Source organism: Telmatherina bonti, assembly GCF_933228915.1.
Source record: "Telmatherina bonti genome assembly, chromosome: 20".
Classification (NCBI taxonomy): Eukaryota; Metazoa; Chordata; class Actinopteri; order Atheriniformes; family Telmatherinidae; genus Telmatherina; species Telmatherina bonti.
The window spans coordinates 7,735,063-7,757,500 of NC_136618.1; the positions used below are offsets into that span (position 1 = coordinate 7,735,063).

The following is a 22,438-nucleotide window of genomic DNA, read 5'->3' on the forward strand; positions in this document are numbered from 1 at the left end:
TCACATGATGGTGACTCTCTCAGGAGAAATGTTTGCAGCTGAGCCCACCGGGTCCAGACGCTGATACTTGTACTGACTGCTGTCCACACCCTTACGGATCTGGTGGAGCTTGCTGGCCACGCAGGGGAGCAACATCAGCACCTTCCCCAGGATGACGCACACTGGCAGGGCCAGGGCCACCACGAAGCTGGGGGGCAGGTAGAAGCGGTAGGCCTCCTGCTCGAAGGCTCGCTTCCAGCCGAACATCAGGCCGTGGAGGGTGGCGATGAGGAGGGCGATGTAACCCAGAGTGGACTGCAGGAAAGAAAGAGACGTGTGGTAGAACAAACAAAGTGGCAGAAAACGTTCAACACAAAGATGTGCAGCGGAACAACATCAGTCTGAGAGACTCTGCCTCCCTGAAATGCTCCTGTCCTACCAGTCAGGTTGCCAGGTAACCTATTTAGTTGTTAAATGCAGTACAGTGATGCAGTATATGCAGGATGTGGTTCAGCGTGGTCCTGCTGGACCAGTTCTCCTGTTCCACCATCAGGATGTGGTCCAGCGTGGTCCTGCTGGACCAGTTCTCCTGTTCCACCATCAGGATGTGGTCCAGCGTGGTCCTGCTGGACCAGTTCTCCTGTTCCACCATCAGGATGTGGTCCAGCGTGGTCCTGCTGGACCAGTTCTCCTGTTCCACCATCAGGATGTGGTCCAGCGTGGTCCTGCTGGACCAGTTCTCCTGTTCCACCATCAGCATGGGGTCCAGCGTGGTCCTGCTGGACCAGTTCTCCTGTTCCACCATCAGGATGGGGTCCAGCGTGGTCCTGCTGGACCAGTTCTCCTGTTCCACCATCAGGATGGGGTCCAACGTGGTCCTGCTGGACCAGTTCTCCTGTTCCACCATCAGGATGGGGTCCAACGTGGTCCTGCTGGACCAGTTCTCCTGTTCCACCATCAGGATGTGGTCCAGCGTGGTCCTGCTGGACCAGTTCTCCTGTTCCACCATCAGGATGTGGTCCAGCGTGGTCCTGCTGGACCAGTTCTCCTGTTCCACCATCAGGATGTGGTCCAGCGTGGTCCTGCTGGACCAGTTCTCCTGTTCCACCATCAGGATGTGGTTCAGCGTGGTCCTGCTGGACCAGTTCTCCTGTTCCACCATCAGGATGTGGTTCAGCGTGGTCCTGCTGGACCAGTTCTCCTGTTCCACCATCAGGATGTGGTCCAGCGTGGTCCTGCTGGACCAGTTCTCCTGTTCCACCATCAGGATGTGGTCCAGCGTGGTCCTGCTGGACCAGTTCTCCTGTTCCACCATCAGGATGTGGTCCAGCGTGGTCCTGCTGGACCAGTTCTCCTGTTCCACCATCAGGATGTGGTCCAGCGTGGTCCTGCTGGACCAGTTCTCCTGTTCCACCATCAGCATGGGGTCCAGCGTGGTCCTGCTGGACCAGTTCTCCTGTTCCACCATCAGGATGGGGTCCAGCGTGGTCCTGCTGGACCAGTTCTCCTGTTCCACCATCAGGATGGGGTCCAACGTGGTCCTGCTGGACCAGTTCTCCTGTTCCACCATCAGGATGGGGTCCAACGTGGTCCTGCTGGACCAGTTCTCCTGTTCCACCATCAGGATGTGGTCCAGCGTGGTCCTGCTGGACCAGTTCTCCTGTTCCACCATCAGGATGTGGTCCAGCGTGGTCCTGCTGGACCAGTTCTCCTGTTCCACCATCAGGATGTGGTCCAGCGTGGTCCTGCTGGACCAGTTCTCCTGTTCCACCATCAGGATGTGGTTCAGCGTGGTCCTGCTGGACCAGTTCTCCTGTTCCACCATCAGGATGTGGTTCAGCGTGGTCCTGCTGGACCAGTTCTCCTGTTCCACCATCAGGATGTGGTCCAGCGTGGTCCTGCTGGACCAGTTCTCCTGTTCCACCATCAGGATGTGGTCCAGCGTGGTCCTGCTGGACCAGTTCTCCTGTTCCACCATCAGGATGTGGTCCAGCGTGGTCCTGCTGGACCAGTTCTCCTGTTCCACCATCAGCATGTGGTCCAGCGTGGTCCTGCTGGACCAGTTCTCCTGTTCCACCATCAGGATGGGGTCCAGCGTGGTCCTGCTGGACCAGTTCTCCTGTTCCACCATCAGGATGGGGTCCAACGTGGTCCTGCTGGACCAGTTCTCCTGTTCCACCATCAGGATGTGGTCCAGCGTGGTCCTGCTGGACCAGTTCTCCTGTTCCACCATCAGGATGTGGTCCAGCGTGGTCCTGCTGGACCAGTTCTCCTGTTCCACCATCAGGATGTGGTCCAGCGTGGTCCTGCTGGACCAGTTCTCCTGTTCCACCATCAGGATGTGGTCCAGCGTGGTCCTGCTGGACCAGTTCTCCTGTTCCACCATCAGGATGTGGTCCAGCGTGGTCCTGCTGGACCAGTTCTCCTGTTCCACCATCAGGATGTGGTCCAGCGTGGTCCTGCTGGACCAGTTCTCCTGTTCCACCATCAGGATGTGGTTCAGCGTGGTCCTGCTGGACCAGTTCTCCTGTTCCACCATCAGGATGTGGTCCAGCGTGGTCCTGCTGGACCAGTTCTCCTGTTCCACCATCAGGATGGGGTCCAACGTGGTCCTGCTGGACCAGTTCTCCTGTTCCACCATCAGGATGTGGTCCAGCGTGGTCCTGCTGGACCAGTTCTCCTGTTCCACCATCAGGATGGGGTCCAACGTGGTCCTGCTGGACCAGTTCTCCTGTTCCACCATCAGGATGGGGTCCAACGTGGTCCTGCTGGACCAGTTCTCCTGTTCCACCATCAGGATGTGGTCCAGCGTGGTCCTGCTGGACCAGTTATCCTGTTCCACCATCAGGATGTGGTCCAGCATGGTGGAAGGTCTTCCCTGAAAGAGACGTTGTCTGGATGGGAGCAGATGTTTCAGCATTGATGGAGCTTCCCAGATGTGGAAGCTGCCCACGCCATCGGCACTAATGCAACCCCATCCCATCAGAGATGCAGGCTGATAACAAGCTGGATGCTCCCTCTCCTCTTTAGTCTGCAGGACACGCCGTCCATGCTGTCCACAAACTATTCCACATCTTCATCCAGGTTTCCACTCAGAACATTTTAAATGAGCTTTGGTCCAGAGAAGACGGCGTGTTTCTGGATCCTCTTCACATATGATGGAGCTTTAACCTGCATGTGTGGATTTCAGCCTGAACTGGGTTCACACTGGTTTCTGGAAGCTTCCTGAGTCCATGCACTGGTTTCCAGTAGAGAATCATGTCTGCTGTTAATGCTTCCAGCCTGGTCCCAGCATACAGAGATTCCTTCAGATTATCTGAAACCTTTGATGAAACCTTTAAAGTTTCACAACTTTACACAACTTTTAGATCCAGTTCTTCTCAGACTGGTGAAGCTCTTTTCATCTTTCAATCTGAGAGACTCTTCCTCTCTGAAATGCTCCTTTCCTACCCTCTCATGTTGCTAACAAACATGATTACTTGTCAGTTTTTCCTCCAGTTGTTCCTCCTGCTGCAGCTGTTTACAGATGTGTTGCTGCATCAGATTCATATTTTCCATCAGATGATAAAATATCTCAGATTTGTAGTTTATTTTCTGCTGGAATAAAATATGGTTTGATGAGATTCATAAATCATCATTAAATAATTTTAAACAACGACCCGACTCTCTTGGACTCGGGTCGTTTCTGCTGATACTTTATAGTAAACTAGAACAATGAATATTAAGGAGAACTTAAACTGTCGTATCATCAGTCTGTTTTTTAACTTCAGCAGCTTGATGTGAAATCCTTCATGTCTGTTCCTGCTGGATGGAACATCAGCTGGAGGTGCAGCGTCACGCTTTACCTGGATGAAGCTGAACTCCCTCCAGTTGAGCGAGCTGCTGATGGAGGGAATAGACGTGACGGCCAGGAGAGACAGGAGCCCGAAACTCATGATCCCAAAGGAGACGTACATCTCCACCCTCCACACTTCCTCCTCGTTCCACACGTTGTCCACCACAGCGTGGACCTGCACACATGGGACAGACCGTCACACTGAAAACACGAGCAAATGAAGCGGCGTGAACCCGTCCTCCTGGTACGACCTGGATAACCTGAGATACTGAGACATGTTCATTCAGCAGGAGGTTTCTGCCTAAAGCTGCAGCCGCTCCACGGATTCAGCAGGAATCCAGGTTCACTTCCTGTCCAGCGTCCAATCAGAGCACAACCTGCTGCATGCTGGGAACACATAACGGAATCTCAGCTTCGCTTCCGTTCAGCCATCTCTATTCAATCCCACGTGCTTCAAACCAGAAAAAGGTTTAAGGCAATCAAATTTAAACCAGTTAAACCATTAAAATTTAAACCAGTTGTTGTCCCCATGTTGTCCCCATGTTGTCCTTATGTTGTCCCCATGTTGTCCTTATGTTGTCCTTATGTTGTCCCCATGTTGTCCTCATGTTGTCCTTATGTTGTCCCCATGTTGTCCTCATGTTGTCCTCATGTTGTCCCCATGTTGTCCTCATGTTGTCCTTATGTTGTCCCCATGTTGTCCCCATGTTGTCCCCATGTTGTCCTTATGTTGTCCCCATGTTGTCCTCATGTTGTCCTTATGTTGTCCCCATGTTGTCCCCATGTTGTCCTCATGTTGTCCTCATGTTGTCCTCATGTTGTCCTTATGTTGTCCCCATGTTGTCCCCATGTTGTCCTTATGTTGTCCCCATGTTGTCCTCATGTTGTCCTCATGTTGTCCTTATGTTGTCCCCATGTTGTCCTTATGTTGTCCCCATGTTGTCCTCATGTTGTCCTCATGTTGTCCCCATGTTGTCCCCATGTTGTCCTTATGTTGTCCCCATGTTGTCCCCATGTTGTCCTCATGTTGTCCCCATGTTGTCCCCATGTTGTCCCCATGTTGTCCTCATGTTGTCCCCATGTTGTCCCCATGTTGTCCTCATGTTGTCCTTATGTTGTCCCCATGTTGTCCTCATGTTGTCCCCATGTTGTCCTCATGTTGTCCTTATGTTGTCCTCATGTTGTCCTCATGTTGTCCCCATGTTGTCCTCATGTTGTCCCCATGTTGTCCTCATGTTGTCCCCATGTTGTCCTTATGTTGTCCCCATGTTGTCCTCATGTTGTCCTCATGTTGTCCTTATGTTGTCCCCATGTTGTCCCCATGTTGTCCTCATGTTGTCCTCATGTTGTCCTTATGTTGTCCCCATGTTGTCCCCATGTTGTCCTCATGTTGTCCCCATGTTGTCCTTATGTTGTCCTCATGTTGTCCCCATGTTGTCCTCATGTTGTCCTTATGTTGTCCCCATGTTGTCCTTATGTTGTCCCCATGTTGTCCTTATGTTGTCCTTATGTTGTCCTCATGTTGTCCTCATGTTGTCCTTATGTTGTCCCCATGTTGTCCTCATGTTGTCCTCATGTTGTCCCCATGTTGTCCTTATGTTGTCCTCATGTTGTCCTCATGTTGTCCTCATGTTGTCCCCATGTTGTCCTTATGTTGTCCCCATGTTGTCCTTATGTTGTCCTTATGTTGTCCTCATGTTGTCCCCATGTTGTCCTCATGTTGTCCTTATGTTGTCCCCATGTTGTCCTCATGTTGTCCCCATGTTGTCCTTATGTTGTCCTCATGTTGTCCCCATGTTGTCCCTATGTTGTTCCCATGTTGTCCTCATGTTGTCCCCATGTTGTCCCCATGTTGTCCTTATGTTGTCCTCATGTTGTCCCCATGTTGTCCCCATGTTGTCCTCATGTTGTCCCCATATTGTCCTCATGTTGTCCCTATGTTGTCCTCATGTTGTCCCCATATTGTCCCCATGTTGTCCTCATGTTGTCCTCATGTTGTCCCCATGTTGTCCTCATGTTGTCCCCATGTTTTCCTCATGTTGTCCTCATGTTGTCCCCATGTTGTCCCCATGTTGTCCTTATGTTGTCCTCATGTTGTCCCCATGTTGTCCCCATGTTGTCCTTATGTTGTCTCCATGTTGTCCTTATGTTGTCCCCATGTTGTCCTTATGTTGTCCCCATGTTGTCCTCATGTTGTCCTCATGTTGTCCTTATGTTGTCCCCATGTTGTCCTCATGTTGTCCCCATGTTGTCCTTATGTTGTCCTCATGTTGTCCTTATGTTGTCCCCATGTTGTCCTTATGTTGTCCCCATGTTGTCCTTATGTTGTCCTTATGTTGTCCTCATGTTGTCCCCATGTTGTCCTCATGTTGTCCTCATGTTGTCCTTATGTTGTCCCCATGTTGTCCCCATGTTGTCCTCATGTTGTCCCCATGTTGTCCTTATGTTGTCCTCATGTTGTCCTCATGTTGTCCTCATGTTGTCCCCATGTTGTCCTTATGTTGTCCCCATGTTGTCCTTATGTTGTCCTTATGTTGTCCTCATGTTGTCCCCATGTTGTCCTCATGTTGTCCTCATGTTGTCCTTATGTTGTCCCCATGTTGTCCCCATGTTGTCCTCATGTTGTCCCCATGTTGTCCTTATGTTGTCCTCATGTTGTCCTTATGTTGTCCCCATGTTGTTCCCGTGTTGTCCTCATGTTGTCCTCATGTTGTCCCCATGTTGTCTTTATGTTGTCCTCATGTTGTCCCCATGTTGTCCTCATTTTGTCCCCATATTGTCCTCATGTTGTCCCCATGTTGTCCTCATGTTGTCCCCATATTGTCCCCATGTTGTCCTCATGTTGTCCTCATGTTGTCCCCATGTTGTCCTCATGTTGTCCCCATGTTTTCCTCATGTTGTCCTCATGTTGTCCTTATGTTGTCCTCATGTTGTCCCCATGTTGTCCCCATGTTGTCCTTATGTTGTCTCCATGTTGTCCCCATGTTGTCCTTATGTTGTCCCCATGTTGTCCTTATGTTGTCCCCATGTTGTCCTTATGTTGTCCCCATGTTGTCCTCATGTTGTCCTTATGTTGTCCCCATGTTGTCCTTATGTTGTCCCCATGTTGTCCCCATGTTGTCCTCATGTTGTCCCCATGTTGTCCTTATGTTGTCCCCATGTTGTCCTCATGTTGTCCCCATGTTGTCCCAATGTTGTCCTCATGTTGTCCCCATGTTGTCCTTATGTTGTCCCCATGTTGTCCTCATGTTGTCCCCATGTTGTCCCCATGTTGTCCCCATGTTGTTCCCATGTTGTCCCCATGTTGTCCTCATGTTGTCCCCATGTTGTCCCCATGTTGTCCTCATGTTGTCTCCATGTTGTCCTCATGTTGTCCCCATGTTGTCCTGATGTTGTCCTCATGTTGTCCTCATGTTGTCCCCATGTTGTCCTCATGTTGTCCCCATGTTGTCCTCATGTTGTCCTCATGTTGTCCCCATATTGTCCTCATCTTGTCCCCATGTTGTCCCCATGTTGTCCTCATGTTGTCCCCATATTGTCCCCATGTTGTCCTCATGTTGTCCTCATGTTGTCCCCATGTTGTCCTCATGTTGTTCCCATGTTTTCCTCATGTTGTCCTCATGTTGTCCCCATGTTGTCCTTATGTTTTCCTCATGTTGTCCCCATGTTGTCCTTATGTTGTCTCCATGTTGTCCCCATGTTGTCCTCATGTTGTCCCCATGTTGTCCTTATGTTGTCCCCATGTTGTCCTCATGTTGTCCTTATGTTGTCCCCATGTTGTCCTTATGTTGTCCCCATGTTGTCCCCATGTTGTCCTCATGTTGTCCCCATGTTGTCCTCATGTTGTCCCCATGTTGTCCCTATGTTGTCCTCATGTTGTCCCCATGTTGTCCTTATGTTGTCCCCATGTTATCCCCATGTTGTCCTCATGTTGTCCCCATGTTGTCCTCATGTTGTCCCCATGTTGTCCTCATGTTGTCCTCATGTTGTCCCCATGTTGTCCTCATGTTGTCCCCATGTTGTCCTCATGTTGTTTCCATGTTGTCCTCATGTTGTCCCCATATTGTCCTCATGTTGTCCCCATGTTGTCCCCATGTTTTCCCCACGTTGTCCTCATGTTGTTTCCATGTTGTCCTTATGTTGTCTCCATGTTGTCCTTATGTTGTCCCCATGTTGTCCTTATGTTGTCCCCATGTTGTCCTCATGTTGTCCTTATGTTGTCCCCATGTTGTCCTTATGTTGTCCCCATGTTGTCCTTATGTTGTCCTTATGTTGTCCTCATGTTGTCCCCATGTTGTCCTCATGTTGTCCTCATGTTGTCCTTATGTTGTCCCCATGTTGTCCCCATGTTGTCCTCATGTTGTCCCCATGTTGTCCTTATGTTGTCCTCATGTTGTCCTCATGTTGTCCTCATGTTGTCCCCATGTTGTCCTTATGTTGTCCCCATGTTGTCCTTATGTTGTCCTTATGTTGTCCTCATGTTGTCCCCATGTTGTCCTCATGTTGTCCTCATGTTGTCCTTATGTTGTCCCCATGTTGTCCCCATGTTGTCCTCATGTTGTCCTTATGTTGTCCTCATGTTGTCCTTATGTTGTCCCCATGTTGTTCCCATGTTGTCCTCATGTTGTCCTCATGTTGTCCCCATGTTGTCTTTATGTTGTCCTCATGTTGTCCCCATGTTGTCCCCATGTTGTCCTCATTTTGTCCCCATATTGTCCTCATGTTGTCCCCATGTTGTCCTCATGTTGTCCCCATATTGTCCCCATGTTGTCCTCATGTTGTCCTCATGTTGTCCCCATGTTGTCCTCATGTTGTCCCCATGTTTTCCTCATGTTGTCCTCATGTTGTCCTTATGTTGTCCTCATGTTGTCCCCATGTTGTCCCCATGTTGTCCCCATGTTGTCCTCATGTTGTCCTCATGTTGTCCTTATGTTGTCCCCATGTTGTCCCCATGTTGTCCTCATGTTGTCCCCATGTTGTCCTTATGTTGTCCTCATGTTGTCCTTATGTTGTCCCCATGTTGTTCCCGTGTTGTCCTCATGTTGTCCTCATGTTGTCCCCATGTTGTCTTTATGTTGTCCTCATGTTGTCCCCATGTTGTCCTCATTTTGTCCCCATATTGTCCTCATGTTGTCCCCATGTTGTCCTCATGTTGTCCCCATATTGTCCCCATGTTGTCCTCATGTTGTCCTCATGTTGTCCCCATGTTGTCCTCATGTTGTCCCCATGTTTTCCTCATGTTGTCCTCATGTTGTCCTTATGTTGTCCTCATGTTGTCCCCATGTTGTCCCCATGTTGTCCTTATGTTGTCTCCATGTTGTCCCCATGTTGTCCTTATGTTGTCCCCATGTTGTCCTTATGTTGTCCCCATGTTGTCCTTATGTTGTCCCCATGTTGTCCTCATGTTGTCCTTATGTTGTCCCCATGTTGTCCTTATGTTGTCCCCATGTTGTCCCCATGTTGTCCTCATGTTGTCCCCATGTTGTCCTTATGTTGTCCCCATGTTGTCCTCATGTTGTCCCCATGTTGTCCCAATGTTGTCCTCATGTTGTCCCCATGTTGTCCTTATGTTGTCCCCATGTTGTCCTCATGTTGTCCCCATGTTGTCCCCATGTTGTCCCCATGTTGTTCCCATGTTGTCCCCATGTTGTCCTCATGTTGTCCCCATGTTGTCCCCATGTTGTCCTCATGTTGTCTCCATGTTGTCCTCATGTTGTCCCCATGTTGTCCTGATGTTGTCCTCATGTTGTCCTCATGTTGTCCCCATGTTGTCCTCATGTTGTCCCCATGTTGTCCTCATGTTGTCCTCATGTTGTCCCCATATTGTCCTCATCTTGTCCCCATGTTGTCCCCATGTTGTCCTCATGTTGTCCCCATATTGTCCCCATGTTGTCCTCATGTTGTCCTCATGTTGTCCCCATGTTGTCCTCATGTTGTTCCCATGTTTTCCTCATGTTGTCCTCATGTTGTCCCCATGTTGTCCCCATGTTGTCCTTATGTTTTCCTCATGTTGTCCCCATGTTGTCCTTATGTTGTCTCCATGTTGTCCCCATGTTGTCCTCATGTTGTCCCCATGTTGTCCTTATGTTGTCCCCATGTTGTCCTCATGTTGTCCTTATGTTGTCCCCATGTTGTCCTTATGTTGTCCCCATGTTGTCCCCATGTTGTCCTCATGTTGTCCCCATGTTGTCCTCATGTTGTCCCCATGTTGTCCCTATGTTGTCCTCATGTTGTCCCCATGTTGTCCTTATGTTGTCCCCATGTTATCCCCATGTTGTCCTCATGTTGTCCTCATGTTGTCCCCATGTTGTCCTCATGTTGTCCCCATGTTGTCCTCATGTTGTCCTCATGTTGTCCCCATGTTGTCCTCATGTTGTCCCCATGTTGTCCTCATGTTGTTTCCATGTTGTCCTCATGTTGTCCCCATATTGTCCTCATGTTGTCCCCATGTTGTCCCCATGTTTTCCCCACGTTGTCCTCATGTTGTTTCCATGTTGTCCTTATGTTGTCTCCATGTTGTCCTTATGTTGTCCCCATGTTGTCCTTATGTTGTCCCCATGTTGTCCTCATGTTGTCCTTATGTTGTCCCCATGTTGTCCTTATGTTGTCCCCATGTTGTCCTTATGTTGTCCTTATGTTGTCCTCATGTTGTCCCCATGTTGTCCTCATGTTGTCCTCATGTTGTCCTTATGTTGTCCCCATGTTGTCCCCATGTTGTCCTCATGTTGTCCCCATGTTGTCCTTATGTTGTCCTCATGTTGTCCTCATGTTGTCCTCATGTTGTCCCCATGTTGTCCTTATGTTGTCCCCATGTTGTCCTTATGTTGTCCTTATGTTGTCCTCATGTTGTCCCCATGTTGTCCTCATGTTGTCCTCATGTTGTCCTTATGTTGTCCCCATGTTGTCCCCATGTTGTCCTCATGTTGTCCTTATGTTGTCCTCATGTTGTCCTTATGTTGTCCCCATGTTGTTCCCATGTTGTCCTCATGTTGTCCTCATGTTGTCCCCATGTTGTCTTTATGTTGTCCTCATGTTGTCCCCATGTTGTCCCCATGTTGTCCTCATTTTGTCCCCATATTGTCCTCATGTTGTCCCCATGTTGTCCTCATGTTGTCCCCATATTGTCCCCATGTTGTCCTCATGTTGTCCTCATGTTGTCCCCATGTTGTCCTCATGTTGTCCCCATGTTTTCCTCATGTTGTCCTCATGTTGTCCTTATGTTGTCCTCATGTTGTCCCCATGTTGTCCCCATGTTGTCCTTATGTTGTCTCCATGTTGTCCCCATGTTGTCCTTATGTTGTCCCCATGTTGTCCTTATGTTGTCCCCATGTTGTCCTTATGTTGTCCCCATGTTGTCCTCATGTTGTCCTTATGTTGTCCCCATGTTGTCCTTATGTTGTCCCCATGTTGTCCCCATGTTGTCCTCATGTTGTCCCCATGTTGTCCTTATGTTGTCCCCATGTTGTCCTCATGTTGTCCCCATGTTGTCCCCATGTTGTCCTCATGTTGTCCCCATATTGTCCTCATCTTGTCCCCATGTTGTCCCCATGTTGTCCTCATGTTGTCCCCATATTGTCCCCATGTTGTCCTCATGTTGTCCTCATGTTGTCCCCATGTTGTCCTCATGTTGTCCCCATGTTTTCCTCATGTTGTCCTCATGTTGTCCCCATGTTGTCCTTATGTTTTCCTCATGTTGTCCCCATGTTGTCCTTATGTTGTCTCCATGTTGTCCCCATGTTGTCCTTATGTTGTCCCCATGTTGTCCTCATGTTGTCCTTATGTTGTCCCCATGTTGTCCTTATGTTGTCCCCATGTTGTCCCCATGTTGTCCTCATGTTGTCCCCATGTTGTCCTCATGTTGTCCCCATGTTGTCCCTATGTTGTCCTCATGTTGTCCCCATGTTGTCCTTATGTTGTCCCCATGTTGTCCCCATGTTGTCCTCATGTTGTCCTCATGTTGTCCCCATGTTGTCCTCATGTTGTCCCCATGTTGTCCTCATGTTGTCCTCATGTTGTCCCCATGTTGTCCTCATGTTGTCCCCATGTTGTCCTCATGTTGTTTCCATGTTGTCCTCATGTTGTCCCCATATTGTCCTCATGTTGTCCCCATGTTGTCCCCATGTTTTCCCCACGTTGTCCTCATGTTGTTTCCATGTTGTCCTCATGTTGTCCCCATTATGTCATCATGTTGGCAACAGAAACACAAAGTAAAAATGAAAATAAATAAAACAAAGAATAAAGTCAGTTTTGGTATATCAGCTGGACTGACCTGCAGCAGGTACCTCTCAGACCTCCGGAGCGGCAGACAGAGACTGTAGAGAACGTGCACAGCGGCCAGGAAAAAGCTGATGAGGCCCAGCTGTTTTCTGCTCTGCAGCCAGCCGTCCAGCCAGGCCGGGAAGGCCTTGTACTTGCTGCCATGATACAGCTGGTGCGCAGCTGCAAGCTGGCCTGCCAGGTACACCAGAGCCAGGAGGGTGATGGCGACGGTGGGAAGAGTCCGATTCACTATCTCTATCGGGATTTTGTAAAAGTCACTTTGCTCGTACTTAATGTAGGGGTGGATTATGTCTCGTACAAAAGAATAAGCAAAAAAGAAGATGGACAGCGCCACGGCAGCAAGGACAGGGCCTTTCCAGCCGGAAAACAGGCGTATGGGGATGTTCTCGATGTCTCGGGACGAAGACAGGGGGCCCATATCTACGGGCTGGAAGCTCAGCTGGCGAGCTAACTCCATAATCTGCTGACGAGCCTCCACAGAGTCGCTGCAGATGAACACCTGTGCAGAGAGAGCAGAGACAGGGACTGCTCAGAGGGTGAAGGAACCTGCATTCACACCTGACCATGCAGGTGCAGAACAATCAGCAGATATTCTTTCACACCACAAAGGAAGAAAAAGCTCATTTTAAATCCTGAGAAAGGTGCAGTGATGTTGTGGGATTAAAGATTAAACTTGCTAGATGGTTGTGTGCAAAACTCCCAGTAAATTCCAACAACCATGCCACATTCAAGCTCTCTTAAAAATCCTGTCTTCCTCATTCTGATGCTCTGTTTCCTCTTCATCATCTTGTCTTCATCATCTCTACACACATCGAGTTGCTGTCATGTGATTGGCTGATTAGATGTTTGATGCTTCATGCAAAGCAAGCGGCAACAAGCAGCAAGCGGTGAGAAGTGAAACCTATGCAAAAGTGCATAAAACTGCAGTTCCCCCTTCATCCACTAGGGGCTGCAAAACAGAGCAAATCCCCATAGACTCCCATGTTAAAAAGACCAACTTCACAGCAGGAATAAACATGTTTACAGCAGACATAAACATGTTTAAAGCAGAAATAAACATGTTTACAGCAGAAATAAACATGTTTACAGCCTGGTTCAAAAATCCATTTTCGGCTTAACAGGTCAGGTTTACCTTCATGACAACTGTGGGGGGAGTGAATTGTTTTCTAACTTGCCCGTTTAAAAGTAATTTAATCTTGAAGTTCGGCATATTTAGGGGTGTGTCCTTTTGATTGACAGGTACCCGATCTCCCGCTTCAAGTCAGAAGAACGAAGAACAACCGCGGTTTTTAGCCGGTTAACAACGTGACTTAGCTTTAGCCCGCTTACCTCTGTTATCTGGTTAGCTCCTGTTATCTCCAGGTTAGCTCGGTTAGCTCTTAGCTACAGAAAGCTCGGAGTTTGCTCGATGTCAATCCTCCACCATGACGCTCACAGCCCTCCTCTCAGCTCCACCTCTTTGTCCATATTTGTATTTTCTGGGCGAGACGACACGCATGACGCTGCCAAGATGGTGATGGTAGGAACCGCCCACCAAGCTTCAATTCAGCTCTTCAGAAACCTACCGGTGATGTCACGGAGGCTCTGCCCATCTCTTTATATACAGTCTTTGCTGCAAACACATCTCAATATGAGGTGTGGAAAGCCCAGCTGGTGAATACGTGTGATGTACTGAACTGAACATGCAGCATCTGTAAGATGCTCAAACCAGGTATCGCCTCATCAAGACTAAAAAAGTCCAACTAACGATGGACTGAAGCAACTCGTGTGTTAACCACAGAGGTTTGGAGGATGGAAATGGGGAGCAGATGGTAACGGCGTCTTATTTTACAGATCGATCATCTCATATCTGACGAGATCTTTGTCATTTCCTTGCGGATTAAACTTAAAACAGAAAAGTGACGTGAAAAGAAATGTCACATCTACTTCTTTCCTCATTCTGAGACGTTTACAGCCTGACTGTGTTTACTGAAGTCACGTTGTCGTGCAGCAATGGAGTCTTCACTTACCCAACTAGTAAACCAACAGGTGAGTCTGCTTGTACCTGCGTGCTGGCGTCTTTGGGGTAGCTCTGCTGCATGGCCCAGGCTGAGATGACGTTGAAGCCTTTGACCACGACGGAGTCGGGCAGCAGTGACGCCAGATACTCAGCGTTGGACTCCGGATACTGGTTCACTCTTCTGTTGTTGCTCACATCCACCAGGACCTTCCCTGCACACGTCACAGCAAAGCACAGCTTCACTCTGGCTCCTTTTCCCTTCCCAGTAAATAATCCTGGAGGGATTTTCCTGATGGGTTTCTGAGAACAGGTTTTGGTCTGACTTAGATCCGGATCAACATCTGAATGCAGGAATGTTGTGAAGGATTCTTCCTTATTGTGAGACAAGACCATTTTCACTATATATATATAACTCCACAATAAATGGTGAAAAAGTCCAGAAGAAGTTCCATGTGGATCCTGGCAACATTCTGGATAGTACCATCCAGAACAGGAACAACGTATCGATACTATCATCAAAAATGGGAATAATATTCTGGATAGTACCATCGAGAACAGGAACAACATATCATGATGCTACTATCTAGAACAGTAACAACATTCTGGATATCACAATCTAGAACAGGAACAATGTATGTGGATACTGCCATCCAAAATGGGAATAATATTCTGGATACTACCATCCAGAACTAGAACAACGTATCTGGATACTGCCATTCAGAACGGGAACGACATTCTGGATAGTACCATCCAGAACAGGAACGACATTCTGGATAGTACATTCCAGAACAGAAATGACATTCTGGATGCTACCATCCAGAACAGGAACAACGTATCTAGATACTGCCATCCAGAATGGGAACAATGTATCATGATGCTACTATCTAGAACAGTAAAAACATTCTGGATACCACAATCTAGAACAGGAACAATGTATCTGGATACTGCCATCCAAAATGGGAATAATATTCTGGATACTACCATCCAGAACTAAAACAATGGATCTGTTTACTCCCATCCTGAACAAGAACAACATTCTGGATAGTACCATCCAGAATAGGAACAACGTATCATGATACTACCATCCAGAACAGGAACAACATATCTGGATACTGCCATCCAGAACGGGAACAACATACTGGATAGTACCATCCAGAACAGGAACAACATTCTGGATAGTACCATCCAGAACAGAAATGACATTCTGGATACTACCATCCAAAACGGGAACAACGTATCATGATGCTACTAACTAGAACAGTAACAACATTCTAGATACCACAATCTAGAACAGGAACAACGTGTGTGTGGATACTGCCATCCAAAATGGGAATAATATTCTGGATACTACCATCCAGAACAGGAACAACAGATCTGTTTACTTCCATCCAGAACAGGAACAACATTATGGATACTACCAACCAGAACAGAAATGACATTCTGGATACTACCGTCCAGAATTGGAACAACGTATCTGGATACTACCATCCAGAACAGGAACAACGTATCTGGATACTGCCATCCAGAATGGGAATGACATTCTGGATACTGCCATCCAGAACAGGAACAACATTCTGGATAGTACCATCCAGAATAGGAACAAAGTATCTGGATACTGCCATCCATAATGGGAACAACATTCTGGATACTACCATCCAGAACTAGAACAATGGATCTGTTTACTTCCATCCAGAACAGGAACAACATTATGGATACTACCATCCAGAATAGGAACAACGTATCATGATACTACCATCCAGAACAGGAACAACATATCTGGATACTGCCATCCGGAACGGGAACAACATTCTGGATAGTACCATTCAGAACAGAAATGACATTCTGGATACTACCATCCAGAACAGGAACAACTTTCTGGATAGTGCCATCCAGAACGGGAACAACATCCTGGATACTACCATCCAGAACAGGAACAATGTATCTGGATACTGCCATCCAGAATGGGAACAACGTATCATGATGCTACTATCTAGAACAGTAACAACATTCTGGATACCACAATCTAGAACAGGAACAATGTATCTGGATACTGCCATCCAAAATGGGAATAATATTCTGGATACTACCATCCAGAACTAAAACAATGGATCTGTTTACTCCCATCCTGAACAAGAACAACATTCTGGATAGTACCATCCAGAATAGGAACAACGTATCATGATACTACCATCCAGAACAGGAACAACATATCTAGATACTGCCATCCAGAACGGGAACAACATTCTGGATAGTACCATCCAGAACAGGAACAACATTCTGGATAGTACCATCCAGAACAGGAACAACTTTCTGGATACTACCATCCAAAACGGGAACAACGTATCATGATGCTACTAACTAGAACAGTAACAACATTCTGGATACCACAATCTAGAACAGGAACAACGTGTGTGTGGATACTGCCATCCAAAATGGGAATAATATTATGGATACTACCATCCAGAACAGGAACAACAGACCTGTTTACTTCCATCCAGAACAGGAACAACATTATGGATACTACCAACCAGAACAGAAATGACATTCTGGATACTACCGTCCAGAATTGGAACAACGTATCTGGATACTACCATCCAGAACAGGAACAACGTATCTGGATACTGCCATCCAGAATGGGAATGACATTCTGGATAGTACCATCCAGAACATGAACAACATTCTGGATAGTACCATCCAGAATAGGAACAAAGTATCTGGATACTGCCATCCATAATGGGAACAACATTCTGGATACTACCATCCAGAACTAGAACAATGGATCTGTTTACTTCCATCCAGAACAGGAACAACATTATGGATACTACCATCCAGAATAGGAACAACGTATCTTGATACTACCATCCAGAACAGGAACAACATATCTGGATACTGCCATCCGGAACGGGAACAACATTCTGGATAGTACCATCCAGAACAGAAATGACATTCTGGATACTACCATCCAGAACAGGATCAACTTTCTGGATAGTGTCATCCAGAACGGGAACAACATCCTGGATAGTACCATCCAGAATAGGAACAAAGTATCTGGATACTGCCATCCATAATGGGAACAACATTCTGGATACTACCATCCAGAACTAGAACAATGGATCTGTTTACTTCCATCCAGAACAGGAACAACATTATGGATACTACCATCCAGAATAGGAACAACGTATCATGATACTACCATCCAGAACAGGAACAACATATCTGGATACTGCCATCCAGAACGGGAACAACATTCTGGATAGTACCATCCAGAACAGAAATGACATTCTGGATACTACCATCCAGAACAGGAACAACTTTCTGGATAGTGCCATCCAGAACGGGAACAACATCCTGGATAGTACCATCCAGAATAGGAACAACATTCTGGACCCTGCTATCCAGAATGGGAGCAACATATCTGGATACACCCAACCTGAACAGGAACAACAATCTGGATAGTACCATCCAGAACAGGAACAGCGTATCTGGATACTACCATCCAGAACGCTTGACACTAATCTGAAATTAAGCCTTCGGATTAGAGGCAGAAATACCGGAAGCTGCAGGACTGAATGCTCATTGGACCAGACCTTTTTGAGGAGAACCAGCAGTTCATACTGGTCCACTGCAGTGGACGCTACAAGTTTTCTGCTTTCCCTCATTTTCCTGGTTGCTTGTGTTACATTTTGAAGAAAAGATCCCTAAAATCCACGATGGAGACCCGGATTAAGAGTTTTCATATTATAAAAATTCAGGAAAATCAAGATGAGGTTTGTCCTCTGTGGGCCCACATGAACACAAAGGGTTTTATGTAGAACAAACCAGAATTTTACCAGGAAATACATCCCACCACTTCACCAAGGAACACCACGTACGGTGATGGATAAGGTGAGAAAATCACAAAAGTGTTATTTTAAATGACTGATATTCCTGTTTGTCATAAACTTATTTAACATTTTACGAGACATTTTTTCATATTTTTGGATCATTTCTTACTTAAATAAATGTTTCTTATCAGAGAACAAGGATGTTTCGTAAAATTTGAAGAAAAAATTAAGAAAATAAATGGAAAACATTTAATTTCTGAGCATTTATTTGGGCATTTACTGGTCAGAGTGGTGAAAAAGCAGCTGCTGTACCTTCCATCAGGTGTTTGAGGTCCCACAGAACCGAGTAGTGCTCTCTCCGGATGGCCAGGAACACGACGTCGGCCTTCCTCATGGCGTCTTCATAATGCGTTACGTCCACCGCATGAGGGAAGGACTGGGCTGCCAGTTTGGGGTGGCGGCTGCCCACCACCACGCTGAAGCCGCAGCGCAGCAGGCGATTGGTCAGGCACTTGGAGAAGTCGCCTGAGCCCAGGATGGCCACCGTGGGCTGAGCGGGCATCAGACAGGAGCCTCCCGCATCTGCAGCTCTGCTCCTCACGCCGTTGGACATCATGCAGGACGGAGGGGGGTGGAAGTGGTGCGAGGAGGAGGCTGTGAGGAACACAGGACTCCTGTTGCAGCCCATCATGGAGATGGAGTCCATCCTTCTTCCTTTTCTGTGGGTTTCTGATCAGAAATGTTTCAGTGGGCCTAGAAGGAAAACAGGAAGGATTTTATTAAAATGGTTTCAGGTGTGTGAAGATGATTCTGTTAAATATGCATCAACGTGATGTCAGTCTGAAAATGTTTTTATTTTTTAGCAAATTACAGCTCCTGAATGGAGGATAACAAAGACCAAACATGCAGACAAAAGTATTCAATGTTAGATTTATTAAATGTGAATAAACACAGAAAATAATTATTTCTAAATGTCATCAAGACATTTTTTTATTCCCAGTAGAAGATAAATAACATCAGACAAGGAGACATTTTATCAACTGGTGGAACATATGAGCTGGTTGTAAATCTGATGCAGCGACACATCTGTAAACAGCTGCAACAAAAGGCTGGAAAAATAACAACTGGAGGAGATTTTGACAGCTAATCCGGTTACCTAGCAACATGTCTGTCACATGACAGACATCTATCATGTCTGTCACATGATAGATAAGGAGCGTTTCAGAGAGGCAGAGACAGAACTGAACCTGTCAACAAGTTGTGAAGACTGAAGATCATCAAAGGTTTCAGATAATCTGAAGGAATCTCTGTATGCTGGGACAAGGCTAGATGCTGGTGATGTTCTACATTATCAGCAGACATGATTCTCTACTGGAAACCAGTGCATGGACTCAGAAAGCTTCCAGAAACCAGTGTGAACCCAGTTCAGGCTGAAATCCACACATGCAGGTTAAAGCTCCATCATATGTGAAGAGGATCCAGAAACACGCCGTCTTCTCTGGACCAAAGCTCATTTAAAATGTTCTGAGTGGAAACCTGGATGAAGATGTGGAATAGTTTGTGGACAGCATGGACGGCGTGTCCTGCAGACTAAAGAGGAGAGGGAGCATCCAGCTTGTTATCAGCCTGCATCTCTGATGGGATGGGGTTGCATTAGTGCCGATGGCGTGGGCAGCTTCCACATCTGGGAAGCTCCATCAATGCTGGAACATCTGCTCCCATCCAGACAACGTCTCTTTCAGGGAAGACCTTCCACCATGCTGGACCACATCCTGATGGTGGAACAGGAGAACTGGTCCAGCAGGACCACATCCTGATGGTGGAACAGGAGAACTGGTCCAGCAGGACCATGCTGAACCACATCCTGATGGTGGAACAGGAGAACTGGTCCAGCAGGACCACGCTGAACCACATCCTGATGGTGGAACAGGAGAACTGGTCCAGCAGGACCATGTTGGACCACATCCTGATGGTGGAACAGGAGAACTGGTCCAGCAGGACCATGCTGAACCACATCCTGATGGTGGAACAGGAGAACTGGTCCAGCAGGACCATGTTGGACCACATCCTGATGGTGGAACAGGAGAACTGGTCTGCTGCAGTCCAGTTTCACCAGTACAAACATCTGGAGCTTCATGGAAGCAGATGGAATCCTGCATCAGACCAGAACGGGACGACGTTCCTCTCCTGAACCTCCAGCAGCTGCTCTCCAGATGTTTCCAGACAGATGTTAAGATGTTCCAAAGGATACAGGTGTGTATGGCGCTTGGCGTTGTCCATGGTCTGCAAGGCAGGCTGCTTTCCTCACTCATTTCAGAACAATAAGCAGCAGCATGATGTGTTGATGTCACACAGATATTTTAACACATAATTATTAAAAATCCTCTAATAAAAACATGTTAAAAACCCAAATGAAAAGCTGGTGTTGCTGTGTGTGTTTATTCATTTATAGCTGTCATGTTTTCCTGTTTTAATCACGTGACACCAACATTTAAATCCACCACTTCCTCTTTTCTAACTTCACCTTAACACTGAGTCAGGTGCTGACCTGTCCTTCAACAGGACCCCCAAAACCAGTTTTATCAGCTACATGGAAACATTTTGTCCTGCAGTCCACGTTTCATAACTCCGCGGCTGCCCGTGGAAATGAGAAGTGAAGATGAAAATAAACCCGAGCTGAGCAGACGTGAGGTTTATCCCTCCATCACCTCCATTTTAGCAGAAGATCCAGCCGACATGTCGGCAGTTGTTCAGAGACGTCGTTGAATCAGAAACATCAATGTTTTCCCTGCAGATGTTCCGTCCTGCCAGACATCATCTGTCTGCAGCTGCAGCATCTTCTGAAGGACGCGGATGTGCCGCTAAATGTGCACCTGTAGCGCCGCAGCATGGCGCAGCAGCACGCAGCTGCTCTGCGCAGCGTTTTCACCTTCACATGGACCCATCAAGGTGTTCCGATGTTCCTCACCTGGCATCCACGCGCTCTGGATCAGGCTGTCAACGCGGAGACGCGCTCGTGCTGCTAGCTGCCCATCTTGGTCCTGATGCTGCAGTCCCTCCACCGTCTGCTCATGTGAGGCGTTCAGGACCTGTGGGAAAATTCCGAGGTGCGAGCTTCCGCTTCTGGAAAGCTTCTGTTTGTCTTTTATTTTATTTTTATTTTGTCTTTGTTATAATATAATATAATATAATATAATATAATATAATATAATATAATATAATATAATATAATATAATATAATATAATAAATGGAAGCCAAATTATACAACACTTTTCAGTCTCTTAAAGGTGGATCTCTTTAATGTGACTAAGAAACTGGTAAATTAGGATGAATTCTTCATCTGCTCTGAATGTGATGCAGAAATCTGCAAACATGAGACTGCTTATTTTTGTTGGGTTTTTTTTTATTCATTTATGTTGACTTCTTTTTTCTTTCTTTTTTTCTTTTTTTTACATGTTCGTCTTCATTTAATCTTGAGTTTTAAACACACAAAGTCAAAATAACTTACAATAAAAAAGGGGGTAGAAATTGAGACTGGGAAATGGTTTGTTTTTAAAAGAATCAGGCCATCAGTGAAATAAAAATAAAATAAATCGTCATTTCATGTGCGGTTCCATCTGACCACACACTCTCAAAAACAGAGGTACAAGATAAGGACATTTCTGTACCTATAGGTACATTTTAAAGAAATGTTCTCTCAAAAGTACAATACTGGTCTTTAAGAGACCAGAAGCACCTTCAGAGGATGAGAAAGGGTTCAAAGTGACATAAAGTACAAATTTGTACCATTTCGACCATCAGGGTACCTGCAGCATTGAAAAATGTCATGTTAATGGCTGTAATGTTACAAACTAGAGCAGAGTTGAGTGATGACAGTAGTACTACTTAACAGTCATTTACTACACCAGACAATGAAGGTCAGATGCTGCAAACTAAGTGAATGGCTGGTTAGTATTTTGAGTTTTTGAAGATTATTTCTAGATTAAAGATAAGATAATATTGCTAAGTGGAATGGACCAGGTCTAATGCTGGGAAAACATAAAAAAAAACCATAACTTGATAAGGTGAGGTTGAACTTGATAAGGTACAAAAATAGACCCGAACTGAAGGGTACAGAAATGTCTCTCAAAAGAGTATACCCCCAGCGACAAGCATTTGTACCTTTTTAGGTACAAGCTGGTACCTCTATTTTTGAGTGTGCATGTTTGCAGCTGTTGTAACCAGCAGAGGGCCTACAGAGCCTCAGTGTGGAAAGCTGCAGGTCTCATCTGGCTGTTAATGATGCATTTTGTTGTTAATGTTTTACTTTTAATCCTTTACTGGTTGCTTTGCAGATTACACAGTTCTCAAAAAGGCAAAAGCAGAATTTTACAGTCAAACATTGTTGCTGGATGGCGTCTGTTTGTAGCTCTCATCGGGTCTGAGACTAAAACCCAGACTGAGGAAGGGAGCTGTTAAAGCCCACATGTCTACAGACGGAACAGGTAAACTCCACGCAGAAACACCAGCTGAGATTCAG

General features: G+C 46.6%; 1 protein-coding gene across 1 annotated transcript; it reads right to left on the bottom strand.

The window, feature by feature from the left end:
* steap2 (STEAP family member 2, metalloreductase) lies at window positions 1–18,623 on the bottom strand (the record flags this gene model as incomplete). The annotated part of the gene is made up of 5 exons (XM_079259427.1): window positions 1–294; window positions 3,825–3,989; window positions 12,084–12,593; window positions 14,139–14,305; window positions 18,230–18,623. The coding sequence occupies 5 exons, from the start codon at window positions 18,621–18,623 to the stop codon at window positions 1–3; spliced, it is 1,530 nt and encodes a 509-aa protein (XP_079115553.1).
* Window positions 18,624–22,438: the final 3,815 nt, after the last annotated feature.